The sequence below is a fragment of the Malaclemys terrapin genome, chromosome 25 (genome assembly GCF_027887155.1).
Source record: "Malaclemys terrapin pileata isolate rMalTer1 chromosome 25, rMalTer1.hap1, whole genome shotgun sequence".
Taxonomy (NCBI): Eukaryota; Metazoa; Chordata; order Testudines; family Emydidae; genus Malaclemys; species Malaclemys terrapin.
The window spans coordinates 14216042-14240918 of record NC_071529.1 but is presented as its reverse complement, the minus strand read 5'-3'; the positions used below and the strand labels follow the sequence as shown (position 1 = coordinate 14240918).

General features: G+C 59.1%; 1 protein-coding gene across 1 annotated transcript in view; it reads right to left on the bottom strand.

Moving 5' to 3' along the window:
- IGFBP4 (insulin like growth factor binding protein 4) overlaps positions 1-24877 on the bottom strand; it is a 28084-nt gene that overhangs the window by 1956 nt on the left and 1251 nt on the right. The window contains exons 2-3 of the mRNA XM_054014649.1: positions 1365-1528; positions 629-763 (exon numbers count right to left, since the gene is read on the bottom strand). Coding sequence (XP_053870624.1) covers positions 629-763; positions 1365-1528 — 299 coding nt within the window. The remainder of the gene's footprint in view (positions 1-628; positions 764-1364; positions 1529-24877) is intronic.

Sequence of the window (24877 nt, the reverse complement as noted above, 5' to 3'; positions counted from 1 at the left end):
AGCAGGCTCCCCAGGAACCCGACAGACAGCACAGCGCCCGGGCCCATAGGTCCCATTGGTTTCCAGGAGGGTGAAGCGCTGGGCAGAGCCACGGCAGGCCTGTGGCCGAAGCGATGCTGAATGGAGGAGGTGTCCGTTCCGGTTAGTGGCGAATGGGTGACCTGGCCCAAGCGGGTCAAACGCCTCCCACCATGAGGGTGCTCCTAGTGGTTCTTTGCCCAGCCTTCACCCCTCCCCTCTGGGGATGATTAATTCCTAGCCTGGCAAGCCCCCTGCGAGGGAGGGGAGCAGGCACCAGGGTCCCCTTTGCCGCCGGGAAGACCGGGACACGTGGAGGCGAAGGCTACGTTTTCAGCGGTTGTCCCCACTAAGTTTGGGGGCCCAACTTGAGGCCCCTGGCTTTCAGAAGGGCCAAAATCAATGAGCTGTGGGTGCTGAACACCCCAAATTAGGGGCTTTTACGTGGTCCTTGGTCACCCAGTTGGGCTAGGACCCAGGAGTCCAGATTCCCACGCCTGTGGGTCAGCCACAGCCTTAGCGGTACAACGGGTGTGTGCCCCTCTCCGGCTGTCCTTGTTCCCGACCCCCAGGCTGGGGCTCCTGCTGGCAATGGGGGCGCAGGCCGTACCTGTTTGGGGTGGAAGTTGCCGTTGCGATCGCAGTTCGGGATGGGGATGATGTACAAGTCCTCGTGGGTGCGGGTCTGGGATGCGGCCAGCCTCTCCAGTGCTCGGTGCAGCTCGCTTTGGCACGACCCCTGGGCCTGCACAGAAAGCATTGATCGGAGCCCAGCTCGGGGGAGGAAGAAGACTCCCTCCCTCCTTCCACCTAGACAGGCTGGGGTCCCCCTCTCCCATCCATTGCCAGATACCCGCCACGTGGCAGCCACTAATAATACCTGGCACCTGGAGCTTCCTCCCAAGGGTTCCCTGGGGGAGGGGATGGCTGCAAACGTCCCCCCCTCGGCATGAGGGTACAATACCCCCTGGGTGTTTGGAGAGACCCACTCCCTGCTGTAGCCCCTGCAACGCCTGGGGACCATAGGGGCCGTTGCTCATTTCCCCTTCGTCAGTGTCGGTGTTGGGGGGCCTGCACCACCCGCCCCCAGTGGGGAATTTCCTTGTCTGGGGCACAAGGAGCGGTAAAGAGCAAGGACAGTGGTTATCAGGACGGTGCACCCCTGACAAACCAAAGCTACCCCAGGCCGGCTGCTTGCACGCCAGACCCGCCCGCTGGCGCCTGCAGCCCCAAACACCAGTCACTCGCTGGGCACTGAGAGGCGCCCGGGCGTTAGGGGGGAAGGGAGTTGATCCCAGGCCCATGCAGCAGCAGCCCCCCTGCAGGGAGTGGAAGGGGCATCTCACTATCTGCCTCGTCTCCTCCCGATGATGCGCGTTCCCGTTGCTCCTCATCTTCACACCGCTGTTCACCCGGTCGCGGGTTTTTGCCTGCTGCTTCAGGAGACATTTCCGGTCCTGGATGCTACATGGGTTGAAGCTGTTGTTGGGGTGGTCGATCTCCTCCTTATCTGTAAAATCGGAAGGTCAGGGAGAGAGGGGAGCAGCGTTTCGGGCGGGCTGGGGCAGGAGCGATATCCAGGAACTGGACCCAGCGCAGCCCTGGCCTGCTCCCCCTCTCTGCACCTCCCTGCCCCCTCCGCCGCACAGAGGTGTCGGGTCAGCTGCAGATGGCCATGGTGCAAAGCCGCAGGGAATTTGTTACAGGATTGACTCCGCACGTGGCTCTGACGTGCACTGGATATGCTTTGCACGGGGTCCCTGGGCGTTTAGATAGCTAGCACAGGGCCGCTGTTCAGCTTCTCCCAGAATGCACCAGCTGTGCAGACAGTGTGGTGCTGCTGGAGCCATGTAACCGTCAGGGAAGCCTGGGCCAGGCCTGACTCGGTGGCGCTTGCTCCTGTCTGCGGCTGTGCACGGGGAGCTAGTGGTGACCTGTGTGAAATGGAGTCTCAGGCCAGCTCCAAGCGACGCCTTTGCTACAGACACCCCCATTCGCATGTTGGTCCCACAGCTAGTTCCCACTCGACGGACGCCCCCATCGAAAACCCCACCCCTGGGCTGGGAAGTGCCCCAGCTGGGCCGGCCTAGCAGAGCCCCAGACTGGACGAGTCCCGGGAATCCAGCCAAGCACTGACGTACAGGGGTCTCTTTAAGCCAGCGCCTGGCTGGACCAACCTTCCCACCTCCTGTTGGTGGGTGAGACGCGGACAGACGGGCAGATTGCTCTGGACAGCCTGGCGCGCCTCCACCGGGGTCACACACGCAGTGTCAAAGCAGGACAGAATAATAGGAGATTTTGACTCGGATCGTTACATGGGGCTGTGGCTGGCGATCCCTCTTCCCCCGTGGGGGAAGGCCCAGCCCGCTAAACCAAGCCCTGGTACCACGCATTAACGGGGAAAGAGAAGCCGGCAACGTGAGCTGCTCTCCTGGCCGCCTACAGACACTAGAGCAGAGCTGGACTGGCTCCTCATTCACCAGCCAAAACGAGGGATTTGCCCAGTTCCACCAAACCACCGTTCCTTGCCTAAATGTCACCCAGCCGCTTAATAAGTTCAGAAACCTTGGTTGCTTTGCATGGCACTTCAGGTATTTCGTCCTCACCTTTCTGACTAGTCTCACTGATCAGTGTTAAATTCGGGCCAGGTGCGGACAGACGAAGGCTGAAGAGTCTAAATAGACAAAGAGGCGGGAGAAAGCCAGGATCCTTCTCCCCATTTCATAGACGGGGGAACTGAGGCACAACGAGATTAAGGACACACCCAAGGCCATACAGTGAAACAGCAGCAGAGCTGGGACTAGAACTGAGGTCTCTTGAGTTCCCGTGCAGGGCCACAGCTCTCTATGGCACTTAGAGAATAAGACGGAGAGTATCTTATTGCCCTTATATAAATCCATGGGACGCCCACATCTGGAATACTGCGTACAGATGTGGTCTCCTCATCTCAAAAAAGCTATACTGGCAATAGAAAAGGTTCAGAGAAGGGCAACTAAAAATGATTAGGGGTTTGGAACGGGTCCCTTATGAGGAGAGATTAAAGAGGCTAGGACTTTTCAGTTTGGAAAAGAGGAGACTAAGGGGAGATATGATAGAGGTCTATAAAATCATGAGTGATGTAGAGAAAGTGAATAAGGAAAAGTTATTTACTTCTTCCCATAATACAAGAACTAGGGGCCACCAAATGAAAATAATGGGCAGCAGGTTTTAAGCAAATAAAAGGAAGTTCTTCATGCAGCGCACAGTCAACCTGTGGAACTCCTTGCCTGAGGAGGTTGTGAAGGCTAGGACTATAACAGCGTTTAAAAGAGAACTGGATAAATTCATGGAGGTTAAGTCCATTAATGGCTATTAGCCAGGATGGGTAAGGAAGGGTGTCCCTAGCCTCAGTCTGTCAGAGGGTGGAGATGGATGGCAGGAGAGAGATCACTTGATCATTACCTGTTAGGTTCACTCCCTCTGGGGCACCTGCCATTGGCCACTGTCGGCAGACAGGATACTGGGCTAGATGGACCTTTGGTCTGACCCAGTACAGCCGTTCTTATGTTCTTATGTAGCCAGGGCGTGTCGGCCCGTCTGGCTGGGTGTGTCTCTGTCCCCCAAGCACCACAGTAGCCACACAATTCACAATCGTTATTTATCCCAGACGGCGGCTCGGTGCCCATATCCCCATTGTAACTGCAGCAGCCGACGAAGCAATAGGGCAGAGCTGGGAACTGATACACCAGTGAGTGCCAGGCTAGTGCCCTGGGCACTGGGCCTTTCTTCCTCCCCGTAACCCTGAAGCCACCCTCCTCTTCGTTCTTCCAGCCATTGGCTTGGGGGGAAATTCACCGGGACGGCAGCAGCCACAGACGGATGCAGGAAATGTCTTCTTCCCTCTTGCCCAGTTTTTGTTGTGGCCCCTGCGGGGAGCTTGGCGCCAGTGAGTTTGTTTGCATGTAAATCTTTCTAGTGCCGCTCGTCACCACTGGATTTTCCCAAGCTGCCTGCCATGGTGCCCAGCGGCTGCCCAGCCTGCCTCTCCAGAACGACCCCGCCGCCCAGCTCCGGGGCACCTCCCCAGCAATCCCGGCTGCAGCCCAAAGAGACGGTTCCATAGGCAGCAGCCAGCTTTGGCCCCCAGCCCTGCTCCGAACTGGCCCACTGACAGCCCCCTTCTGGGCGAGTTCCCGGCTCCTTTTCTGTGCCCAGTTCGCTCCCTCCCACCGGGACTCCAAAACGCTTTTGCTCCCGAGCCCTTTTCCAAATGGGCTGAATAAAAGTTTCCATCCGTTATGTAAAAGTTGGCCTCGCTCCCGGGAATGTACGTAGGATACAAATGGGTTCGCACATCAGCCCAGCAGTTCAGCGTAACCTGCCCCTTCCCACCCGAGGCAACCGATGTGTGGCCATTGGGGGGCGGGGGGGCAGCAGTTAGCTCTAACGCCGGGCTTAAAAAGTCTTCTCCCCCAATCTGCACCCCTCCTCCGGCTCCCCATACAGCCCCTGGTACCTCCACCCCCACACCTCTCACCGGGCCCGTCAGCAGCTTTTCAGCGTTGATTGTTGTGTGACAACAGATAAAGTCAGTGCTTTACAGCCTGGTTGGTTACAGTAGGGTGGCGCCTGACGAGTGGTTTATTACTGGAGGGGTGCACACCAGTGCTGGTTTGATTCGAGAGGAGTTGCTCAGGTGTGCTAGGCCGTGTACCTTGGTTTGTTAGTGTAGGGTCTCCTAGGACGCATGCGGGGCTGCACTCATGGCTTTATTATCATTGGCTGGCTGATGACAACCGAGCTGCACACATTCAACTGGCCCCCAAACAGGGGCTGTCCCAGCGACCCCACCCCCTGTCCTCCCATGCACCCTGCCCCTCCCTCCTGCCCACTAGGGACGGAGAACGTCCCATGCATGAGGACCCAGAGCATTTGCTGGGGTCACCTGTGCGATATCCCGCATCAGCGCTGACATCATGCGCACGGCTCCCTCCCCTCTGCCAGCAACACCCACCCACCCCGCTCCAGAGGCCTCATGGGCCCGGTGATGTGTCCGCAGCTACAGACCAGCGGCTCTCTTTGCTAACGGAGGCTGGGGCCCGTGGTCCGGCACCATCTGACAGGAGAGGCACGGCAGGCTCTGTGCATCCCCAGGACCCCTTCCCCACAGGCCAGCTGGGCCCCAGAGCTCTGTGACAGTCTCCGGCTGGCGTTTCCCCAAGAGATCTGTCACTCCCCGGGATGGTAACCAAAACAAACTCCTCCCCTCCCTGGCCCCCCACTTCTATTTATACCCGCTAGGCCCGAGCAGGCAGCAGGCCAAGGAGACAGCTGCATCTTCCTCTGGGTGCATCCAGCAAGATGGCCATGGAGCCAAAGAGGGGTCCGCTCCGGGGCCCCTGTCTCATGGCATAACCCTCGCCCAAGGCGTCTCGGTGGGCCCAGACCTGCCAGCCCCAGCTAGGGGCAAGAACAGCAGGGCCGGAGCTCGAAGGGAGGCTGGTCCCCGCTGGGAAAAGGGTTTAATGCCAGCACGTCCCGTCCCTGCATCCCTGGTCCGAATCCGGATGGGCCCGATCTCGGGGTGCTCCCGCGACGAGCATTTCCCCCTTGCCGAGGTAACCCCACTGACCGTAGTGGAGTTACGCCTGCTGCCACCCTGCACTGAATGGGATGTGGCTTCCCCTGTGCCTGCTGGCACGGTCAGTGCATGCCATGCGGGCTCTGCTGGACGAGTTTGGCGGGAAGGGTTGTTGGCAGATGCATGGCCTGGTCTGGCCCTAGAATGGCTGGAGTCCTGCGAAGGGGAGAGCGGTGCTACTGCTGCTAATGCCGAGCGCTGCTCCTCCTTGAGCTCATGCAGGAGCTGCTTCCAGAACCAGAGTTCATGGGTTCAAGTCCCAGATAGGGACTGACTCCTAGGCAAAAAGACGTGCAGCCCAAAGCTCTCCCGCCAGGCTCCCACATTCTGGAGAGCTGGCGGTGTTAGAAACCCCCAAGTTTCCCCAAATCAGTGGCCACCTCGGAAAAGTGAGGCCCAAAGGGCCATGAGATCTTCCAGCTGGGCTGCACTACGAGGCAGGAGGTGGCAAATCACCCACCTTTCCAGCCATGGGCGGCTTTCGGAGGACCCAGGACCGTGCCCATCCATGCCAGGGCGGGTGCCTGGAGCGATGCGTCTGTCCCATTCGCACCCGGGATAAAACAAGGCCACCAATCGGAGGCCTAACGGGCATTGTTCCACAGTAACGCACTCCAGCCCCCTGCCTGCCTAGAGGGCTCTCTCCGTGACGGCCTGATTCAGACTCCCCCACTCCCCCCGCTTTGTTCCCCGTTCGGTCTAGCACTTTATCCCCTCGGCATGGAAAGCTGGCACCGGGCTCTGCCAGGCCCTGCACGTCAGCTCCTTTCCCTGGCCGAGCCTTTCGCGCTGGAAATGCACCGTGTCCAACGAGCTCAAGTTTCATTGTCTGAGCTCCAGCGGCACCGAAGGGCTGGCCGGCCGAGCGCTCGCACCCACGGCCTTGGGCTCAGGGGGTGCTGCCCACGCCCCGTGGGGCCCGCTGCTGGGGGAGCGCAGTGGGGCTGCCCTTCCCCAGTGATGTCCTGCAACAGCACAAAGGGCAAAGGGCAGCCCCAGCGCACCAGCCCACAAACTGGCCCTGAACTTTATCAACACTTTTGGGGAGCTCAGAAAAGTTCAGCTAAACTCCCCCCTTGCCAACCTCAACCCTCCCCGCAGCGCCCCAGTTCCTTTCCAGTTTCACTGTGGCCTCTGCATCTTCCCTGCTCTGGGATTCCAGACACAGTGGGGCCAGATCCACTAATACTTCCCCTTAAAAAAATACAGCCTGGCTGGGCAGTGTAAGGCCCTCGGGGGCTTCCCTCAGTAGCCCAGGAGTTTGGAGCCATCACAGCACTGGCTGCCCCGGTTCAGGCAGGACACTGCAGTGCTCAAGGAGGTTCAGGGAAGAGGAATGAGAATGATCAGGGCCTGAGAAGACTCTCCTAGAAACGTGATTGAAAATACTGGGATTGTTTGCCTTAGAGCGGATATAAGAGGGGACCGGGCAATAGTAAGTAGTCTAGAGAAGGGAGGTCTGGAGCTTCTGCTCTCCCGGTCTCATAACACAGGAAGAAGGGACCGTCCAATGAACCGGAAAGGTCGGCCTTTCCAAACCGATGCAAGGAAATTCTTTACAGAATGCATAATTAGACGGCGGAACTCATTGCCACAAGATGTTATTGAAGCCGAGATCTTAGCAAGATTCGACGAGGGACTAGCCCCGTACCTAGCTAACAAGAGCGATCGTAGTAAATCCCGTAACAAGAGCTTTAGAAAGGAGATTAAACCTGCTCCGGGGTGTGTGCTACTCTCTAACTACAGGGCTTAGAAACAGAGGCTGCTGCGTGCAGGTCTCTGGCACCTTCCTCTGATACACGTGGTACTGGCCAGATGGGATCCTGCGCGGGACGGGCCTCGGGCCTGAGCCAGGGCAGCGAACATACGGGCCTATCAGATGGGATGGAAGTTTCGATTCTCTTGTGCCGCTGTGCGTGACGGTAGACTGGCCTGTGCTAAGCCCCCCCGCCCTCGCGGCTCAGACCCTCACTGAGCTCCAGGGTCTCAATTATCTCCAGATATTGCTTTGCACGTGTGCTTACAATGCACGCACACACATGGATCCACATGCACGCACGCACACACGCATGCACAGTCCAATGGAAACCAAAGCCATCAGAAGTCACGGAATGCGTGAGCCCCCTTCTCTTGCCCTTGGGGGAAACGCCCCTAAACCGTTTGCCGTTCTCCAGACTCAGGGAACATCGGCTGCGGTGGGAGTCTGGCCTCAGCGCCGTTCCCACTGGCCCTCCCCACCTTCTCGCCAGACGACCCAGTCGGCAGCAGGGCAGCCCATCCTCTGGGCTCCGCCTCAGTCCGACACCCCGAAAGCCCTCCCCGCACAGCCCAAGCCCAGCTGTTTTGCCAAGGGGGCAGGCGCCGGAGGGCAAAGGTTTCTGCTCCTTTGAGATAGGACAGCGTGTCCTAGCTGAGCGGAGCACATTGTGGGAAGCAGGATTTTCCCAGGATGCTCTCTGCTGTTCCCAATGTGTTTTGTTTGATATTCATTTACAAGCTGTCACTTGCAAAAGGAACTTGAGCCTTTCCCTGGGACTCCGGGGAAGGAATGGGGCACAAAAGGCTGCAGGCGTTGAGTCTGCAGACCTTCCCGTGCTCGTGTGGCCGGGCACAAGCGGGAGAGCCGTGCCCTCTGCCCGGGGAGTCAGAACCCACCAGTCATTCACATGCACCGACGGGGAAAGCAGGAAATAAGGCTAGGAATGAAAAAGCAGAGTCCAGTTGTGAACTCCAGAATGTTGCCCCCCGTCTGGGTGAAGCGCGGCTCCAGGACTGCAATAGCAGACGCTGGCGGCTGGGCGGCTGCTGTCACGGGACCAGCGCTGGTTAGCGCCGCATTTCTTAAATGCTGCAGGTTCCTTTGATTTCAGGATCCTTAAAGCTCCATGTTTGGTTCAAACAACATTTTTCCACTGCGTGTGCCGGGCTTTTTCTTTTCTGTCTTTGCCATGGAAACCTTTTCCACAGCCGCAGGGCTGAGCGGGCATGTCACTAGCGAGGTCTCCGGCTTGTTATGGCCGCAGCACGGGCTTAGTCTGTCAGCAAAGGGGAACGTCACATCTGCAGCCACATACGCGTCGAAGATGTGCCGGTGAAATAAGAAAGCGCACACACGTACACACACACGCACACGCACACACACGCACACACACACAGAGACACACCCTCACACATGCACGCACACACACATCCCCTCACACACACACACACACATCCATACACAGACAGAACCTCACATGCACACCCACACACCCTCACATGCACACACACATCCACGTCCACCCACACAGACACAACCTCACACACACAGACACACCCTCACACATACACGCACACACACATCCCCTCACACACTCAACCTCACACGCACACACACACACAACCTCACACACCCACACATCCATACACAGACAGAACCTCACATGCACACCCACACACCCTCACATGCACACACACATCCACGTACACCCACACAGACACAACCTCACACACACACATCCCCTCACACACACACAGAGACACACCCTCACACATACACGCACACACACATCCCCTCACACACACACACATCCCCTCACACACTCAACCTCACATGCACACACACACACACACACACAATCTCACACACCCACACATCCATACACAGACAGAACCTCACATGCACACCCACACACCCTCACATGCACACACACATCCACGTACACCCACACAGACAACCTCACACACACACATCCCCTCACACACACACACATCCCCTCTCTTTCTCTCTCACACGCACACACACACACAACCTCACATGCACACACCCTCACACACACATACACACACATCCCCTCACACACACACAAGATTTGCCTGGTTTTGGAACCCAGCTCTGTGGATTTTATCCTGACTGATTTGGGCTGTAACAGGAATGGGACGGGCCCCTGTTCACTCTTGGACATGGTTAGCCCAGTTTTGCAGAGCAGAAAGCTACAGAAACCCACGCTGCTTGTAACAGGCTGTAGCACGGTCCACTTCCAAGTGCAGTTACAGCTTAAACCAATCAGTAGTGCCGAGGAAGAAATTTGCCCAAAGAAACGTGGTGAAATGCTGTCGATGCACAATACGCTAGAAAGCCCCCTTGATTTTTAAGAAACGTATCAGAACTGTCGTTTTCTCTGTCTATTACCTGGAACCTGTCATAGGAGTCAGATTTACAAGCCTAACTCCCACCGGTCCTTTAGACAATCCCCAGGCGGAAGTGGTAATATGAAATGAGGTAAGGTTTGGTTTTAATCATAACACCAAATCTAACCCGCTCAGGGAGATTTTTGTACCGAACAACTCGGTTTCAGCACAAGCAAACATGAGCTGTGCTGACTTGACTGAAAGCCCTCTGTACACAGAGATGGTTCCTGGCACGAGAAGGTGAGAAATTCCGCTGATTTGCCAAACTCTAGCAGAGTTTTACAGGTAACTTGGCCCTGAGCTCTGCCTAAACCAGCCTGGTAATTTGACCTGGTGGCGATCAATGCCTGGACGCTCCCTGCGAAGGTTATCTCCTCCTGCACTTTGCTAGAGCATGGTGACTCCTCACCACTTGCCAAGACGCAAAGTACAATAAGGGGACACGAAACAAACCATTCGAGCGGCAAACTGCAAATGCCCTTCCTGTGCTGTGTGACAACCTCCCTCTGTAGCCTCCGCTACAGGGATCCATCCAGCTCTGAACTTCACCCAGCCACGCTGGGAGGAAAGTTTTCAAGGTGAGGGCAAGCAACGACCTTGCTTTCCTCTTCGGAGGAGCAGGGCTGGATGTTGGGCCAGTTCCCTTCACACACAGGAGAGGAGAGAGAAGGGGAGCCAGCCATCACTGCCACAAGAGGAGGGGGTTCACCCGGAGACAGGGGGACGTTGAGCTAAGAATGCCAGTGCCTCGTCTCCACCGGGGAGAACTGGCTTGATGTAAAAACGCCCTTTTTTTGCAATGAAAACAGCCTCGGGAACCCAGCCCTGGATTCGACGCTCGTCTGCGATGACAGGGTAGGTGCAGGGCCCAGGGGACACAGTGACAATGCAGAGGGACGGGGGGTGCCTGAGCTGGGTTAGACCCCCGCCAGCATTGACACGGCCTGGGAGCAGCCGGGAGGGGTCACGTGCCACCGCCCGACTTCCTGCTAGCCACGGCCCCTGCAGGCTCTGATCCTGCTTCCACTTTGGAGACTCAGGCCGCAGGCGATGCTCACCCCTGTGTGACTCCCTGCCTGTGCCTCACAAGGCCCACGGGGCAGGGAGACGCTTTCCCCGCGGAGGATCCTACAAGGAACTCTTTAAACCACACCGCGGGGATGCCACCAGATGCAGAGCGCGCCTGACTATTTCTGGCTACACCAGAGACTGGTGGGGTGGATCAGAGCTCTGATTCTGTGGACGCTGTGCCCGAGGGAGAGAGCTGGGCTGCTAAGATGCAAGGAGACAGTCCCTGCTATCCAGGCTATGCAACAATGTAGGGCAACATTTGCTCCAGGTCTGGAACATAGGCAAAGCCTTCGCTACCCAGCCGTGGGAAGCCCTCTCCAGACAGCTGCCACCCCCAGCCCTCCCTGCTAGGAGTCAGATGGGGAAACTGAGGCACTTAGCGGGGGAGTGGCTCAAGTCACTTGACCCCAAGGTCACAGAGGGTGTCAGGGCAGAGACAGGTTTTAAACACAAGAACCTGCTGCCCTGAACTTCTAACGGAGGAGCAAGCCAAAGCTAAAGATGAAGATAAAAGACCCTTTTCCCAGCAAATGTCGATTGATAGGAGTAAATCACGTGGATTGGAAGGAAGGTGGCATCAGATAGTGGCCAAAGCTCTCAGGCGAGCAAGACACGGGCTTCCCGTCTATCTGCCCCATCTCTGCCGACAGTGGCTCTCCCCCCCCCAAGGCTGGGCGGGAGCTACAGGCTGCATCCGTGCTGCTCCCGCTCCCCCAGCGATCAGAGTGAATACCAACGAAACCCCCGGGTCGGCTGCAGGGAAGCAGATGTTGCCCGTGGCTGGTATTACGTTTATTACGGTAGCCCCTCGAGGCCACAGCAAGGATCAGAGGCTCCGCGGTGCTAGGAGCTGCACACGGACCTGGGAGAACAGCCCCACCTGCAGAGCTGACAGTCCACACAAGCCCAGAGAGGGGAAGGGACCAGTGCCCTGCCACAAGGCCAGTCAGCTCACCAGCAGAGTCCTGCCGTACTGGCCCAGGGAAGTATTTATGGAACCGCTGCCAAGCGCCAGGTCAACGTTCGCAGTGCGGACACTTCTCTGGTTTGCTGTTTGTTGTTTGCTTTCCATGTAATCTGTCCTTTTCCAGGAACAGCACGAGTCCTTGAAATGTGAAACGTGAAACCAAAGGTGGCAGCGGCCGGAGACCCTGTACCAGGGCGGCGCCGGTGCTGACGGGACGTGGCGAGGCTTCGCGCTGGCCGCTGATTGCCCCACGGCATGGCCATGCCACACGGTGTGAGCTGGTAGCCAGCCGGTTGGGATCTCAGGATGTGTCGGGGGGAGGATCCCCCTCCAAACTGGGGCGGGGTGGTCTATGGGTCGCCTGCCGGGCCAGATGGACTGTTTGCCCAGTTGGGGCACACTCAGTGGTGGCGCAGGCGGATTTGAAGTCGCTGCACCTTGCAAGACCCTGTCATTCCCGGGGAGAGGCATTTGGGGAGAAGCAGAGCAAAATGTTTTACCAAGGGACTTCAAGCCCCCTCTACCCCTCCAACCACCCCCCCCACACACACACACACTGCATAGAGGTGTTGAATCTAAATGGGACCGATTAAAGTGATTTAAATAAAGCAAAGACCCTTTGGGCAGGTCATCTGAAATAGGAAGTGCTTTGAAGAGGCAAAGGATTCACACAGCTTGGAGGAGCAGGGTCCAGAATCCGGCCTGAGGCTGCCACGCACACGATTGCTGGGAAACGCCCGGTCTGGTTTTCCTGGCTGCAGGTCAGGGTCCCAGGGCTGGGGGCAGGAGCTGTTTGCTCCTGGGGTGACTTTTACAGGTCCCCGTACAATGGCCCCAAGCCTGTTGCTCTCACGCTGATCTCGGCATTTTTGCATGCGCCAGGGTGGGACCTAGGAAGCTCTTCCCCGCTCGTACGAGCATATGGGGAAAATAAAGTGTCTTCCAAGAATCTGGAGCTCCCCACTGACCGGTCCTATCCAGCATCCAGCCACCGCCCGGTTGGCCCAGCAGCACCCTACACACGGGAAGGTTTAAGGTCCCCACTATTAAGTTTCAGTGTCTCCAGGTCTGAGAACTTCCACGTGGCCTGGGGAGTTTCGCTGACTCAAATCAGCCAACACCAGGTCTGAGGCCAGAGCTGGCCAAACTCTGTCCTAAAGGGCGGCAGGTCCCAGTCTAGTTCCCAGTATGCAATGCTCCGTATCTACTGGGACAGGGAGCCTCCCCAGCCACAGCTGAAGGAGAGTGCAGGCCACCTCTCAGGAGGCTCTGGGCTGCCTTTGTCTCCAAGGGGTGCACTTTGAGCTCTCCTTAGCTACTTTGGCCCTGCTCTCTTCCCATCTGGGATCACGCTTGGAGAGCACCGGCCTGATCCCTCTGCCTGAGCGGGGTCATGTTCTCAGCCCTGCTTAGAAACGACCTTCCCCCATTTCTTCCTCAAGCCAGCTAATGATGTTGTCTAATGCAAAAATCTCGTGTCGCTCCCCAGCATGGCTGCACTTGGCTGGCGGCCACTGGGAAATGGGATAAAGGCCTTGACCTTTGACTGCTTAGGGGGCAGCCGGGCCAGGAAGGGGGCGGCAGAACAATGGGGCTAGAGCCAGTTTTGGTGCTGGCAGAGCTGCGAGGCTGAACGCGCCTGGGAGAGGGCTCGTGGAGAGTTCACAATAACAAGCCTGCAGGCTGAGGGCTGTGCAGAAAGCAAACAGGAAAGGGATGTCCGCCTGGCCTGGAAGAATGCAGCCAGCGCTCTAAGCAAACAGCACTGCCACCTGAGGGGGGGCGTCAGCCAGGGTGTCCCCCCCAGCCTGCAGGGGAGTGCATCTCGCAGCACTCAGCGTGAAGACACTGGAGCCCTTGGGGTGCATTTGCGACCCGGCTACTTAGCCCCCAGGCCGCCATGGACTCAGCATTGAAGTGAAATCCAGGGCTACGGGGAGAGATTTGGATCTCAGGCCCAGGGAATACATCCAGATGAGTGGCTCTGGATTCACACCGCCATGCCTGCGGTCAGCACCAGATGCAGGCCAAGTGCATGTCCCACGGGCGTCAACCACAAGCTCCCCCGGCTTTGACCCTGTATCGGCACCACGAGGGCCGGAGCCTGTGGGGCGGGCATTGCACACATGCTCTGCGGGGAAGGCAGTGCTGAGAGTGGGGCCTGGGGTTCCATGTGCTGTGCCCCGATAGGCTGAGCTTGGGGGGTCCCATTCTCCACTTGGCCGCTGCACGCACCACCTCCCTCGAGAGCGGCTGCCGGGCAAGGCAGGGGGCCGGCGCTCTCGCTGGCCATGGGGCGTGGGAATGTGCTTTTGTCCAGCCCCTTGGTAGCTGTGGCTTCGCGCAGCCCGGGGCAGAGACAGGCCAGAGCTCTGGTCGCCAGAGCCAGTAGCCAGAGTCACTCCTTGATATATTCTGCTGGCTACATTTGGCCCAGGGGGCAGTGGCCAGGTCTGCTAGTGAAGTCTAGGGCTGGGCTGGATTTCCCAGGAGACGAGTCCTTCGGGCACTGCCCTTCTGCCTGCCAGCATCTCTCGGGGCAGCGCAGCAGCAACATCACACAGGAGCCGTCGATATCGACGGGCTGGGGGAAGCGGGGGACAGAAACCTTGCAAGGGGACCGACTATGCTCCCTCCAGGAGAACTGAAGCTGCAGCAGCCGCCGCTGGCTCCAGTCAACCTTGCAACAGGTCCAGGTCTGTGCACAGAGCAATCCAAACCCACCGTGCGTCCTGCCAGCCCCTCTGCTGGGCGGCCCAGCCTTGCTGTGCTTTGCATGGAGCGCAGGCTCCTGTCCAGACCAGCCTGCTCCCTCGGCTGACTCCGCCTTTAACCAGGCAGACTCGGACTCAGCAACGCCGCCTACCGGGGTGTCGTACCACAAGTGCGGGCGTGTGATTGTCCCGCTCTGGGAGGCACAGAGGAGACCCCCGCTGGAGTCCAGCTCTGGGCACCGCACTTGGGGAAAGATGGGAACAAATCGGAGCGGGACTTGATGACCTCTCAGGGTCCCTTCCAGCCCCACTTTTCTCTGACTCCATGGAGGAGCCACTTGCCATGGTAACCCGGCACAATGCACAAGATTCCCAAGGGGCAGCAAACCCCCACCCCGCCCCCCACGCCCTCGGCTGTGGCTTGAGCGTTGGCCTTTCTGTTCCCCCTCGGAGGGCAGCTGGAAGTGTTGCGTTGGGAAGGGGAGGCAGGAGAGCGCAGCATGACCCAGAAGAAGGAAAAGCCAAGGGCAGAAGGAAAGAGGCCGGGCGGAGCCAAGAATCAATTGGATTCCTGGAGCAGAATCTGCCACAATGAGAAATAGCTTGGAGTTCACCAGCTTGTTTTGTCTAAGTCATGTATTGTGACTGTTCCCTCAATATCGTTATGAGCCGCCCAGCCGGTAAATGACGCTGCAGCGAGCCGTGCGGGGAGCCCGCGGCCTGCCCGCCAGCTCACCAGCAGAAGTGCACTAGCCCTGCGAGAGGCTGGCGAGCTTGCAGAGCCCTCAAAATGCCCGCGGGCGTAGCCCGAGGAGAACGGTACCAGCCCCATCGCCCTGCACGTGCAAATCCCTCTAACCATCCACTCACGCGACAGCCGCGGTGCGAGCTGCCTGCCAACACCCCCCGGGCCCACCAACGTTCCCCGTCCGGCGGAAGAGGGGAGCACCGGCTCCAGGGCTCATTCGGCTGTGCAGACCGCCTCGCTGCCGGTAGCCCACTCCTTTGTTCATGCACCAGTGGTGTCAGCCCTGGTAGCTCAGTGCTGGGAAGATGGGCCGCCTCTGCTGGGTTGGCACAAAACCTAAACTGGGGGTTTCGAGCCATTCCTGGAGAGGTCCGCCTGCTGCAGCTCCATGGGCCGTGCTGCCCACATTGGTTAACACGGATGGGGCATTCGAGGACACCCTGAAGGTTCAGCACAAGAGCAGGTGCTTTGAAGCCGGACATAAAAGGGAACAGCAGCTCCAGCCCCAGCCCCCGGGGCCATCTCAGCGCGGAGCTGGGGCCGGACGACACACCAGCTCTCGCCCAGTCTCTGGGTCCCATCGGGCAGGGCTCCGGACAAGGGGTCAGTGTGGGAGGACGGTTGTATTAGCTGGAGGGCCAGGAGGAGGCGATCACATGGGCCCAGCTCCTCCCATGATATTCACATTTCCCTTCCCCCGTGTTCCTCCGGCAGTTGCGACTGGGTGCCCCTAGAAGGCAAGATCCCCCCTTACTCCTGCTGCCTCCCCTGCCCCACCTTTTCCTTGCAGTCCCTCAGCACGGAGCAGCTCCCCACCGGCCCTGTGGCCCCCCAACAACAGGGGCTGGGGCTGGGTCCTTCTGTTGTTTTCCTTAGAACAGATTTTTTCCCCTCTGTGGCCACGCCTCTCCCAGCCAAGCGCTTTCCCGGGACCTTTGCTCTTTGCGCTCCTGGCCTCCCCAGCAGAACACGTTTGGCTTTTGGTACCTTGTCAACATGCTGGGGTTTGGGGGGGTCGTGCTGAGACGCCTGGTCCCGGCGTCTCGAAGCCCAGCGCAGCCCCAGGGAGCGGATCCGCAGGGCCTCCGGCTCCTCTTGCCCCCTCTGTCGTGGAGGGACTCACATCCAGCGTGATCCTGTTGGGAGACTCCCATGACTCTGTAGGCCGGGGTGGAGCCAGGGAGCGGACTGGGGGGGCTGGGCCGGGGCTGAGGCAGGGGGGAATGAAAGCCCCCAGTTAACCCCTGCCCTGCTGCCGTGCTGAGCTCCCTCCTTTCTCACGTTCTCATTCGGTCACTCAGTCTTTGGCCTATTTGCTCCAAGTGAAGCCGGAGGGCTCGGCTCCCTCTAGGAAACGGAACGCTGAGCCGGGCTCCATCTGCGGTGACCCAGCCAAACACCTGCCGGGATCACAACAGACCCACCGAAGGAAGTGCTGCTCCCCAGAGCCAGCCGCTCTGTCCTTAACCCCTTCCTGGCCAGGACACGTGGGCGCCCCCTGCACTGGGTGACGAGCGCTGACCGGCGCACAATCACAGGCTGGGTAGCACAGCGGCCCTGCCAGCGGACTGCAGCCCCGAGCACTGGGTCATGCCAAGGAAGGACGAACGCCCCCTGCTGAATCACCCACACTGTCTCCAAGGCAGGGAAGTGTGTGTGTGTGTGGGGGGGGAATATACCCCTACAAACACAGCCAAGGCTATAGAGTGTGTGTATGTCCCCGCCCTGGAGCGTTAGTCCCAATACCAGTCACAGCCCCCCGACCCCGAAGCACAGTTCTGGTCCTGGCCCAACCTGCCCCAGAGCCCAGGGTCACCGGGCATCTCAGAGCAAAGCCTCGGCCGTCTCTGGGTTTCACCTGCTTCTTCGCCTGGTGGCTGCGGAGGCGGGGGGGGGGGAGGGGAGCGGAGATGAGAACAATAGGGCCAGGTTTGGGGAGCAGGGTCCGAGTACCCGGAGCCAGCGCCGTGCATGAGAGCCCAGCCCCCCAGGCCAAAGAGGCGCGAGCCGGAGTCTAGCCCCCACGGTAACCGTCTGCAGGTGGTCCTTGCACCGACGTGGCCGAGCGGGAGAAGTAAAACGCCCTTTCTGGCTTCTGAGCCCCTCTCGCTTGGCAGGGTCCAGCCTGGGGAAGGCACGAGCAGGGCTGGGTCAGGCGGGGAGCGGGGAGCAGGTCAGGCAGGAGGCGAAGGGAAGGACCCAGGGCTGGAGCTGGCTGCAGGGAGCTGGAGGGGGGAACCAGGGCTGCTTCCTCGACTATTTGTTAGTGGAACCTCTGCAGGGAGGGGAACCACTTCCTCTCCTGGCTGGTGCCTGTGCCAGCCCGCCAAACCAGGGCGCACCAGAAAGGGGGGGTTTGCTGGGCCACCTGCATATCTAGATGCGGGTACCTGGATGTACACCTGCGTGTGCACAGCCCCCCGCCCGTGTCTGCACTCAGGACACCCCATCTCCCAGGGCGTGACGCCCACCTGCATGCTGCAGGCCAGGCCGGCTGAGTCTGGAAGCCCTGGGGGAGGGAGGTGTGGGGGCTGGGCCATGGAGAAACAGAGAGGGCTGTCTGGTCTGTCTGTCTTACCCAACCGTCCGTTCCTCGCCCCCGTCCCTCCCACCCCACCAGAGGGCACAGACTGGATTCCCCCATCCCCTGCCAAGCTGCTCCTCCCTGGGGTCTGAGGCACAGAGAGCAGGACAAGGCCACGCCCGTGTTTCAATAGCTCCCAAACTCTGGCCACAATTTGGGGTGGGCGTGGCAGAGTTACCTGTGCTGCTCCCAGGGTGACGAGTGTGATGGAAAACCACAGACAGATGGACAGATCCACCTGGAGCCAGAGAGCTCTCAAATGCACGGGATACCCTGGGAAGCGCTGCTCTATTTTCTGTGTTGTGCTGGATTTTCCGTTCCCATAACCCCGCTGGCTCTCTCCTCCTCCCTGGACAGGCAGCGCGTCTCCCTGCAATCATGTGTCAGCACTGCTAAGCCTGGTGACAAGCGGGGCCCAGAATTACATTGCTCCAGCGCAGAGAGATGCCATTAACTCCCAGGCGCGGCGGATCCTGCTTTTGCTCTCTCGAGACTCGAGAAAGCCTCGGGGAGCTGCGGGTCAGTGCCAGCCAATGCTGGGTAACGCTGCTCGCTGCAACATTGCCAGTTACAATATCCTGATTCTAGAACAAGCTGGGAAGTTGCCGGAGCAGAACAGGCGCTGAGCCGTTACCCCACACTCCCCTCCTCTCAGCAGCCCCCACCCCTGCAGCGGGGTCCTACGGTCGCATCGCCCCCGTGCCAGCCCATTTCCCTGAAGCCACGTTACTCGGCAACCAGCCCGGCGTTTCCTCCACTCCCTGGGCCCACACTTGATGTGATCGCGGCGGAAGAAAGGTCCCCGAGGCTGGACACACAGGCCAAGTCGACCCTTGGGATCAAAGGAAAGAAATCGCCTGATGGATGCCCAAAGCATATCCGATGGGACTAGCGCTAAGTCAGCCCCAGAACAATTGTGCCCAGAGCCTCGGCTGCCGGAGAGGTTCAAATCTCAGACTTGGGATGCCCCCTGACGCGAGACGAGCAGGAAGCAGGATCCAGGCTAGGCAGATAGATAGCGTGTCCCAGGTAGAAATGACCAGACCAAACTGGGCTGGTTCCCCTGCGCTTGGTCAGGCTCACCCGGCTGCCTGCTAGCTCCATTCTTCCTAGCTGCTATTTTTAGCCTGTCCCATAAACAAACTTAAAACCAGCCGCACGTGGCCCGTCGCCAGCATAATCTGGCTCCCTCTCCACACCGTGGGGGGGAACGCCTCTGCCAGCACGGAGACAAGCTAGATTTAAATTAAGGCAGCTGGAAAAACTGAAAGACACAGCGGAGAGCAAGGTGCCATGGGAACCATGTGCAAATCAGGCTGCCAACAAGGGGCTAGCATGTTCACTGGTGTCCACGTGTCCGTGTGGAGAGGAGGGAAGAGGTTCCATCCCCCGCCATGCCCATAGCAGCCACACAACATATATGTAGCTCCCACAGGGTCAAATTTCCCCAGACATATTTATCCAGTACTAAATCATTACTAACTAGTGGCCAAGTGTTGGCGGGGGGGAGGGACCTCCTTCGCCTTTCCCTGAATGCCACACACACGCTCAAGAGCAGCAACTGCTGCCGAATGCCACAAGACAGAAACCGACAGAATTAGACAGTGGAACTCATTGCCACAAGAAGTCGCAGGGGCCAAGAATTTAGCACGATTCAAAAAGGAGCTAGACATCTGGATAACAAGAACACCCAGACTTCTCATTAACGACAACCCATTTTGGAAGGGCTAGTTAACCTCCTACTGCAAGGTTTAAACTTCTCTCTGACTATTAGAGATCAAGATGAGAGCTAATGTGGCAGAAGTAGATTGTCGCACCTATGCTGACCATGGGGTTCTGACACCTTCCTCTGAGACATCTGTTGCTGCCCACTGGCAGAGATGGGACGCGGAACTGGATGGACCTCGGATCTGGCGCAGTCTGGCAGTTCCTGTGTTCTGACAAACCAAACGTTCTTTGGCTCCATACGGACTTTGCACCGTTAGCTTAATGCAGCCGTGTTGCAAACTCTCAGGCTTCTGGCAAGTCTCATGATAGTCCCAGCTCCTGGAGCCCTGTGATCAGGTGAGAATCTTGGCTGTCATTAAAGAAACCCAGTAAGTTGCTAGCTCTTGTGACTGTGGAGAAAAGATTAAAACCACTAAACCTAACAGCTCACAACGCAGACAGCAAATAAAAGAACCCGACATTTATTTCTTTGTTTAAATTTCACGATTTCTGGAGCCTGCCTGGTAATTGGGGGTGGGTTAATTACCTGCACTTCCTGAGAATGGCCCAGGAGTCCCTGGGGTGCCATGGCCTGGCCTTGCAGTTGGGTTTAATTCATTCTCATGCCAGCAGCTGAGCAAACCCGGCCAGGGGCTGCTTTTGGAGAAGCGCTGGCGGTTGCTTGAAAGAAGCCAAATTTGGAGAGTTTAGCTGCCTGGTGCATCTTTTCAAATCCAAACCTGACTGGATTTTTGTTTCCCAAGTGCCTCCAGCACGGACAGGGATCCTGTCCGTCACCAAATTAAGCCAATCCAGGACCCTAAACACACACCCCATGGGCCCGCCCCAGGCCATGGCCCCGCCCCCGCCCCCAAGTTGTCACCCTTCTCCTTTCTGGAGAGGCAACAGGTTTCTGAGTTAAGATGAATGGGATCACACGCCTCTGAGCTCTTGTTCCAGGCTTTCTGCAAACTCAGGCAGACACCAGTTATGCTCTGGTCATATTTTCAAGCTTTTCTTTCATCCATGAGACCCAGGAGCATTTGTTTTTCATTTGCTTTTTAAAAGCTGATATTCCAATCTCATGATATAAGTCGAGAAGCCAGGGCCCGTAAGTCTGTTGGGCCTCTCTTAATCCAGTTCCGCTCCTCCCCAGAAGAGTTTGCAATCTTGTTTTCATGGGATGAAACAGTGAACTTGTGGGGTTCCCAGGGACATGGAGCGCTGCAGCCCGCTGATTCCTCTTGGTTTCCCTTCCTCTTTGCCCCAGTTCCAGCCAGGCTCCCATAGGGGTCCAGGTGGGTGGGAGTACGTTCTCCCAGCCCATCCCACATTCACAGGGCTCTGCTGGGCAGACACACACCTGCCTGGCTACATCTCTGTATTTGTTCTGCTGGGAGCCACCTTGTTATCAGCCACCAACCTTGTCCGCAAACACAGCCCCGAGAGCGGGAGGACAATCGCTAGCCAGGCCCAGCCCCACACACGGCCTCGTCACGTGGCACCCGTCCACGGCACCCTCCTGCCCCGCTGACCCCAGCGGGGCCTGGAGCCTTCCGGAGGGAGTCTAGGGGCACCGCCGGGGGGCCAGTGAACTCCCCCGGGGCAGCCCAAGTGGAAGTACCGGTCAAAGCAGGTGTCCCATAGGCTGTTCTCCCCCTTCCCAGGCTGGGCTGAGCGATTCCAGCAGGGAGATTACGCCCCACCCCCCCACCTTGGGGAGCTGGGTCTGGCTTCCCTTTACTGGGCCTGAACCTCCAACTCGGGGTCCTGGATCCTGAAGTGCCGCAAAGCTCAGGGGAGTCGGGAGCCGAGGGGGAGGGGAGCGTGGGTGGGAAGGGTAACGTGTCCCCCGCTGCATTGCCTGCCTTGCCCATCGGCTGACGCTCAGCCGCCCAGCTGTAGGAACCACCTCCATCAACACCGCTCCATGGACAGCCAGGGTGATGCTACCGTGGGGGCAGGGGTGGGGGGGTCCCTCAGCCCCACTGGTGAGCTTCAAACTCCAAGATCTTTCAAGGCCTGGGCAGACAGCCGGGTTTCTCATCCCAGACGCAGCAGAGCAGGGTCCCCTCTCCGTATCCGGGCAGGGACAGGACAATGGAGGAGTCATCTGCTCCCCTGGCTCCCTGGCGAGGTGTGCAGCTCCAGCGGGCACCAGCCCGTCACACCGCAGGCCCCGTGATCAAGGGCAAAGATTGCCAGGCCTGGGCTACAATTTCAAGAGCAATCCAAAAAGCCCCCCTGCCCCCAGCCAAGGATTTCAGGGGAAAAAGCTGTTCCTGGGAGGCGCAATTCCTGGTACTGGGGACCCGTGTTTACTGTCCTAGCTACACATTAACGTCTGCCCAGTCACGTCTGCCTGGCGGACACAAACAGCGGCTCAGCGGGTCTCTAGGAACGCTCTGCAGGGCCAGGCCGAGCACGCTAGGCCGTCATTCTTAGACATCCCTAGCCACGGCCCTCAAGCCCTGAACCCCACCCAGTCCACCCACTCTCCAGCCACCTGCCATCCCCCCTTCCGGGGTGCCCTGTGCCCCCTCCCCAGTCTGCAGCATCAACGGGGGGGCTTTTCCCCGGGCCCCTGGGATCTCAGCTGGGTGGTGCTGGCTATCGACTACGGCATGTGTTTTCAGAGGGGCGTAGGATGCTCAGTTCTCAAGGGAAGTCTGGGGGTCCCCGGTACAGGCAGGGAACGTCACTCACCACTGAATTACCAGAGACCCCCCTGGCAATAATGCACAGGGGGAGTAACTTATGCTCATCTCGTCCAGCTCCAATGGCACCAGCTCCCTGCCACGTAACAAACTTCCTCCCGCCCACCCCATTGTTCCTGCTGCACGTGCTGCCCTGGGGCCCGCCTGGTGTCTGGCTCATTTATTCACACAACATTGGCTCACTCCGTGGGACTCCCCCATTGGTCTGGCTGTAGCCAGCTGGTTTCTCTTTCCGGAGCTTGTCAGCTCTTTGGTCTGTGTTTGTACAGCACCTAGCGCAAAGGGGTCGTGGTCCGTGCCTAGGGCTCATAGGCACGACAGTAATACGGATAATGAATAACAACCACGCTTGCTGTCGGTACTGGACATGTGACACACAGGCGAGCAGTTCTTATTCTATCCAGTAGAGGACACTGGTGACACATGCGCAGTCTAGCCAGCCTGCTACACCCATTTTACAGGTTGGGACCTGGGGCACGGGGAGGTTCAGGAACTTGCCACAGTTCATCCGAGTCAGTAACAGAACCTAAGAGCCCCTCTACTGCCCCCAGCTCTGAGCTCTCCCCAACGGGCAGGGCTGCCACCTCTGAGACACACAATAACCAGCCAGTCTGTGGGCAGGTCCAGTTTCCAGGCGGGGCCAGTCTGAGGGCGGGGCCAGGAAGGGTCTCAGCTCTTGGAAAGTTACACGGGACGTGGAGGAATTCGGAGGCGGGATGAGGGCACCGCTTCCCCATTGGCTGGCATCCGTCCTGCCACGCACGCCGCATGCATGTGGCCAGGTGGCCACAGCGCACTCCCAGCTATGGCGGGCACGGCCAGTCGTTAAGATCACTGCACACAGGGCCACACGTGGGCACAGCAAAAAAACAGCAAATGACTTCAGAGCGGCGACCAGCAAGGCACTAGGAAAGCCGGCCAGGCCAGTCACAAGCTGGCCAGGTGGCCACCTACCACTGGCCCAGGCTGCCTCGGGGATGCCTCCAAGAGGGTGTGAGCTCGCTGGGAGAGAGGAGGGAAGCTGGCGGCAAAGGGGAGAAGGTTGGGCTTAGAGGAGGGCGGCGGAAGGATCCCATGACCTGCACTGTGCTGATGGGGCCGCCCTGAGCCCAGGCGAGTCCAGCTTTGGCGCACTCCGCGAGGAACAATGCACCTGCTCTCCATGCCCAGACTCATCCGGATACCTGCAGAGCTGGCTGGAGATCCCAGGGTCCCGCGTCCTGGGCCTCTGCCCCCAGCCAGAGCCTGCAATGCTGGAGGAGACAGGGGTCAGCGCAAGTCTGTTTCCTGAAGACTCGGGGGGAAAGTCGGAATTATGCAGGGCAAAGCCGAAAGCAGCAGGCGGCCTAAGGACAGAGGACAACAACTGAACACGCCGGAAGCCCTGCAGGCTTCCTAGCAGCCCTCACGCCCGCGTCCCTGCACCCGACTCCCACACTCCAGCAACCAGGCAGGGCAGAGGCCAGGGCTCGCTGGGCGGGGAGGGACGTAGATGAGTGTCCATCCCCATGGTGTCGGAGTGGGAGAGGGGGCTGGGATAGGCAGGCCAGCGGCACAGGGAAGAGCTGGCATTGGATTCCAGTTCGCCAGCGGGACAAGCGTCAAGGGAGGGATTTTCCAAAGCTGCGTAAGAGGCTTTGGTGCCTTGGTGAAATGGGAACCGGGCACCTGCCGAGCTCCCGCAGGTCCCTTCGGGAAATCTGCCCAAGGCCTTTGCAGTCTGGTCCAGCACAGACCCGCATGCGGCAAGGTCAGGCCTGGGGATCGTTCCAGCCCATCCTCCAGTAGGACGCCCCAAAGGCACCACAGCCAGCCAGCCCCAGCACCCCGTGGCTACCCCGGTGTCCCCAGCCCAAGTCTACTGGAGCGGAAGAGAGAGGGGACAGTACAGGAGGGGGAGGAGGTGGCACAGAGATGTAATGGCTGGAGGAGCAGCCCGTGGACGGACGGATAGGTGGACAGATGGATGGATGGACGGACGGATGGGTGGGTGGATGCCCGATATTCCTATTCCACTCGCCCTGGGTGCCGTCCTGCGGCTCTCCCTAGCCCAAGCTGCAAGGGGTCCATCCTTCACTCGCAGGCTCTTGGCTGGGGTGGGGACCAGGTGTCAGCCCCTCCCTGACTCCCAGCCCCAGGGCCAAGGCCAGACCCTGATTCCAGAGGGCAGCCTGCGCCCGGAGGCCTCCTTCCTCCTGAGCTGCTGGGTGGTCCAGCGGAGGAAGGGGGCACGGGGGTGGGAGGCGCCAGGGAACAGGAGGAGGGAGTGTGTCCCTCTGAACAAGGGGAACGAACTCTCCATCCACCCGCCGACACTGGGCTCCTCTGCTCTGTAACCCCCAGCCGGCCTGCCCCCGTCTCCTACCCCTCCGTGTGTCGCTGGGGGAGGAGGCGGAGCCTGAGGGGCCAGGGCGGGGCCAGAGGATGCAAATCTGACCCTGTGGCAATGGATCGGGAAAGCTGAGACAGCCTGGGGCGCCCGCGGCTCAGAGCACAGGGCTGGCCCAGAGGCCTGGAGCCCCCGCGGCCCGGAGCCCAGGCTGCACTCGGCCGGGGCTGGG